The sequence below is a fragment of the Aptenodytes forsteri genome, unplaced genomic scaffold (genome assembly GCF_000699145.1).
Source record: "Aptenodytes forsteri isolate BGI_AS27 unplaced genomic scaffold, ASM69914v1 Scaffold243, whole genome shotgun sequence".
In the NCBI taxonomy this organism is placed as follows: Eukaryota; Metazoa; Chordata; class Aves; order Sphenisciformes; family Spheniscidae; genus Aptenodytes; species Aptenodytes forsteri.
Genome location: NW_008795314.1, coordinates 884,405 through 889,802, shown reverse-complemented (window position 1 = coordinate 889,802; position 5,398 = coordinate 884,405). Strand labels below are relative to the sequence as shown.

The 5,398-nt window shown below is 45.8% G+C and overlaps 1 protein-coding gene across 1 annotated transcript in view; it reads left to right on the top strand.

The window, feature by feature from the left end:
* SRP68 (signal recognition particle 68) overlaps window positions 1-3,583 on the top strand; it is a 14,082-nt gene extending 10,499 nt beyond the window's left edge. The window contains exons 14-15 of the mRNA XM_009279417.1: window positions 730-782; window positions 1,252-3,583. Coding sequence (XP_009277692.1) covers window positions 730-782; window positions 1,252-1,479 — 281 coding nt within the window. The 3' untranslated portion in view covers window positions 1,480-3,583. The remainder of the gene's footprint in view (window positions 1-729; window positions 783-1,251) is intronic.
* Window positions 3,584-5,398: the final 1,815 nt, after the last annotated feature.

Below are 5,398 nucleotides of genomic sequence, written 5' to 3'. Positions count from 1 at the left end.
CTGAAATTCCCCCCCCCCCCCCCAGTTCTAGCTGCTTCTAGCTGTGTGTAGTGCAGCTAGGCAACCGATGACTAGACATTTGGCATCTTGCTCCCTGCCCAGAGATGTGAAAACGCTTCATGAGGATGTGCACCTATTTTGGTAACCCTGCACAGAACATTCTGTTTAGTGTTTAATTTTTTTGCTGCAAACAAGTTGGCCTCACTCATCCCAGTTTTGCCTAGCTGGGAGAACTACTGAGGAAGGGGAGAGCAGTGATGTTCTGCTCTTTGGCAGTGCTGACCAGGTTAGGGGGACTTAGGAGGAACGGATGAACTTTGTAATTTCTTGGGCTCCTGTTTTTGCTGTGCCTGCTGCTGGAAACCCAAGGTAAGTAATGGATTGCCTTGTCCTTTATTGCCTTACTGTTGCTTTAACAGACCCCACTGGGGTCTTCTCATCATCTGCTGCTTTGTGCTGAACTCAAAATCTGTGCTGCTTTCGGGAGCTTCTCACGACAATGTGAAGGAGAAGCTCTCCGTCACTGGAGAGCTGTGTTGGCCATACATGAGTACGTGTGATCCTCTCAGTCTAGAAAGCAAGTTGATTCTACTGAAAATACTGTCTTGTGTATCCCAGAAAGCAAGGTTCATAGCTAAGCTTAGAGGACAGCTGACTCCTGAGACAGTCTTAATTTACACCAAGATCTAGCAGCCTGTTACTCTTACCACTTTTTCTTCAATTTTGCAGATGCAAATGATACTCACGAGACTGAGTCTCCATCTCAGGTCAAGGATGGCAAGGTAAGAGCTGAAAGCTCAGGCAAATTCCAGTAGTGTTAATGAGTATTACTTTTAATCTGTTAGCTGAGTGTCTCTTAAAACTCAGGAAATGTCCTGCTGATTGGAGTTTAGTCACGACTAGTGTATTTAAGAGATTTTATTAAGCTTGTTTTCCTTCTGCCAGTGCTAAAGGTGGCTGACAGGGTGGGGTTCCTTGGGTAGAAACTAGGCTGCTGCTTGCAGCTTCTAGTGTGGCATCTTCATTTTTTTAAATTTAGCTTTTTCCCTGCACATGGGAAGGTTTTCCAGAGATTCTGTAGCAACGCTTTGACAGGGGTTCGAATCGTTTTCAAGGGCCCAAGATGTGTCACACAAGGGAACTTCAGCTTCTGTTGTCTCAGTTGCTGCTCAATCCTCTTTGCTTGTTTGACCCTTGTCAGCTTTGATTTGACATGTGTTTAATTTGTGTTTCTGCATTGGTCTCTTTCAGCCACTCTCGGAACGGTTTGAGACTTTCTGTCTGGATCCTTCTCTTGTCAGCAAACAAGTCAGCCTCGTGCACTTCCCTCCGGGCTTCCAGCCCATTCCATGCAAACCTTTGTTCTTTGACCTGGCCCTTAATCATGTTGCTTTCCCACCTCTGGAGGACAAGGTGGAGCAGAAGGCCAAGAGTGGCCTCACAGGATATATAAAGGGCATCTTTGGATTCAAAAGTTAACCAGGACCCCCTGAGGAACAGAGGTTTTATTCTGTATTGAAGGAAAAGCTCCAAGAGGTTCTAGGACACAAATATCTGCACCTGGAACCGACAGAGGGAGGTTTTACCATCTTCTTCCCTGTGTTCTGTGTATATGTCTGTGCACTTACATTCTCTCCCAGTATATTAAAGACAAACAATCTATTCAGAAACATACGTACACCATAAATAGCTGAAAATAATCTGGAGCACAGAGAAATTCCATTCTGCTCGGAGAAGTTGGAGCTTGCTTTGTGACCAGTGGCCTGTTCAGGGCCGGTACACATCTACTTACCATGGACCAGGGCATAGGCATAACTTGATTCCTCCCCCCGCCCCATTATGTGACGCTGTAATTTGGTATTTTGGTCTAGAAATCTGGGTGTGGTGGGGAAACGGAGGCAAAAGTAGATGCAGAACTAAACCAGCGAGGTAAGGCTGCCTACATGAAGGCTATGAAACAGTAGCCAAGGGGGCTAACTTCTCTTCCCTTTCGACTCCCAGTCCTCACTGAGAAGCATATATAGTTACGTGAAGAGAAGTCTCTGTATTTTTTAAAAAATTAACATTCAGAAATGACAAAATAGAGCTTCTTTCCTTATCGATAAGGATGGCAAATACCTTACCGAATGTTAATGGTTACCCCAGTTGTGGTGCAGTATAACCTGAATTTGTACTCTGGGCCGATAGGATCCTTCTTTATTGAGACACGTTTTTTTAAATACCTAAATACAGTATAGAACCTATTCCTACAAGGCTTTTCCTGGGAAACTAGCTTCATGGGTGGCTTTAGAAATAGCTACTTGCTCTTCATGGGAAGTTGGGTCTCTCAATGTTTGTTTTGTCCCTGTTCTAAACCTTGCCTGAAAACAAGATGATCATTTTCTGGAGTTCATCTGTTGCTTTTTTCCTCATCCTCGGTCAGTAGCTACACCTGAAGTGAGGAATAAGCAACAGGAGACCAGTAGGTTCTCGGGTGATAGATGGTCTCTGTCATGCCAGACAGCTTTTTTTATAAAGCGCCCAGGTGCTATGGCAATAGGCACTCTCAAAATGCGGGTAACTTCATAATCGTGATCATTTAAACGGGGGAAAAAAACCCACAGCACACGGGCAGAACTGTTCCTAAATAAAGTATTTGGAAGTTTCCACCAGCAATGTTTGGGTTTTCACTCAGTCTGTAGCTGGAAGCTGAAGCAGCAGTTTGTTCTAGCTGCCTTAACTCTTCTGCACCGGTTGTCTTGACTTTGCGTTGTTTCTCCATTTTTAGGCATTGGAGTTAACAGGGGTGGAAACAGAAGAACTGTTTGAAATGATCGGATTGTTGTTGTGGGAACTTTCCATGCAAAGTGCGTGTCAGATGAATGGGGGGAATTAACAATTCCCATTATTTTAATACGAATGTTTGCTTCTTTGTTCCAAGTTGATCTGATTTGTGAGTTCTGAAAGTACAAAGCAGCTTTCAAGAGGACTCTGTGCTCAGAAAGAGGTAAGAGAAGGAGGAGGAACTTCTTGTTTGTGTTTATTTTTTGCCACGTGGAAACAAAATGGGAATTTCTTGTATTCTAGCTAATTCCATTTGCCTCTGGATGCCAGAGGGATTTTACAAGAGAAAGGGAAAGCGTAGAGCTGAAAGAAACGTGGAAGACTATTCATTCATCAGATGCCAATTTCTAGAAAACATGGTCTTGAGTGGCAGATTTCTCTTCCCCGTGAAGCCTGTTTCCTTTTAGACAAGGAAAGGTCGTGCAGTAACCGGCGCAGGCATCAGCTGGTTGATCTGCTTCACGGTACCTCTTTCTGCGTACGTTAATCTGAGCGTCTGTCTCCTTTTCAGCTTTTATATCAAATCGCTTCGAGAGCTGTTCTCCTGTTTGGTTTGCAAACCAAACTCTTGCTTTCCTACCACAAATCTGTGTGGTGCCTGGATTGATTCCAGTGAAACTTGTACTGCGGCCACTTTCTAATTGGTTACTGTTTCAAAAAGCTAAGAGCAATTGGCCTCTTTATGTCAAACATCTTTTGACAGATAACTGATTAGTTGAACGCAGATAAGAAATCTGAAAACAATAAAGTTTTATTCCTGACCTCTGAGGCGTGTAGTTTATGTTGAGCATTGAGAACACCAAGCACTCTCTGCCTCCGAAGCTTTCAGAGGACCAAGGTCACACCATCACCTGGGGCTGCTCAACCCCTGGAGAATGGCCACTTAGTTCTGGAGGAGGATCTTCTGCCCGAAGGCTCAGATAGCAACACGCACCGCTCTTGGAGGTAACTTGGCTTATTGTTTTGATGTGATGTTAATGGAAGGTGAGTGGAGGGGGGTTTGTAAGCGGTGTTGTGACTTAAATAATGTGGAAGGCACTGGTGAGGCACTAGGAAAAAATCTAAAAATGTAAAAAAAAGGGGGAAAACCCCCTGTTATTCAAGTCACCTGTATGATGCAAACCAGACTCACAAAGTTTATTGAAGCTTTTAGCCCTGCAACGGAGCTTGGAATGGCAAAGGTGGGGCTTAGACAGCAGCGGTTACAAGGGAACAGCGCAGGCAAGTGAAGTGCCTGATGTGACACAGAGAACAAACCCATTCCCCTGGAACTGCCAGGTGTTAGTTGTGCCTGAAACAGCCGGAGCAAGATGCGGAGCTCTGGTTTATGGTGATTGGAAACCTGCTTCCTTATTGCTCTGTTCTTTCATTAGGCTGCACTGTTTGCTTTAAAGTGTTTGCTCTCTTTCCATGAATTAATCAGCAGGTAGGCCACCTGATTGCCCTCAAACAGGAAGCTCCAGCAGAATGGGTCAAGATTATTGCTTTCAATCAACTTTTCCTGTGGAGTATCTTTGGGCTTAGCGCTGGAATTTTAATTACAGGCTGAGCTAGCCATGCCTGGTAACCATTGCATCAATTCAAAGAGGAATGAGATGTACATCACGGCCCTCGGCCCCACCATCGGTGATACACCTGCGTCTTGGGACGATGTTCACTTTTGGTCATGCGCTCCGAGGGGTCTAGTGACAGTGGATAGGTCTTGAGGGGATTAATGGGACATACGAGAAATGATTAGCATGAGGCAAAGCGGGCAGTTTAAAGAGAGAAATGAGAGGTGACACGTGGGGTCGTAATAGTCTGGCCTGGGAGCTCCTAAGTAACAGTCTCTGCCTCCTTTAAAACAAGGAATTTGGGGGTATTTTAAACTGAAGGTATTGTGTTACTAGAGGAAATCATTGCTGTCTAATCCAAGCTGCTTCAGGTAGACGGCGTCCCAGCCGAGCACTGGCAGCGAGTTCTCTGGGGCCTTTGTGGCTGCGTTATCTTGATGAGCTGGTAGCAGGTCCGGCTGGCAGCCTGTATCGCGTGGACCTGGCAGTGACGGGCTGCAGTCCCTGGAATTTAGGTGTGGGAAGTCCTTGTCCAACTACAGTGGCAGTGAGTAGAACTAGTTCTTGGGAGAAGATGCATCCGCTGAGAGATGGCTGTGCTCCCGCGTAGCTCTTGTCAACTGCCCCGTTAGAGCTACAAGGACAAATACCCATTGGTGTTCAGCTCGGGATGTAAATCGGGAGTTTGCTCACTTAAAGGAGTGATTTGATGTGATCTTGATTGCGTGTGGCTGCTCCTCTTTTTCTTCAGGACGGGATTGCTATTTTTAAGCGTAAGAACAGCTGGAGGTAGGATTGGCTGCCAAAGAAGAGCCCTTTCTGATGGGGGTGGGAGGAATGCACGGTGGGTGCCCCCACTGTATAATAGGAAGCTCCAAGAGGAAGGATAGAACAGAATAGAAAGCAGACAATGATCCTGAAAGCTGCTCGGCAGAGGTGGGCTGGCAGCGGCCTGTGTGCTCTGAGCTTTCCTGGGGCTGAGGCAGGAGCAGCAGCAGCTCTCGGTGGCTGCTTTGCCTTCT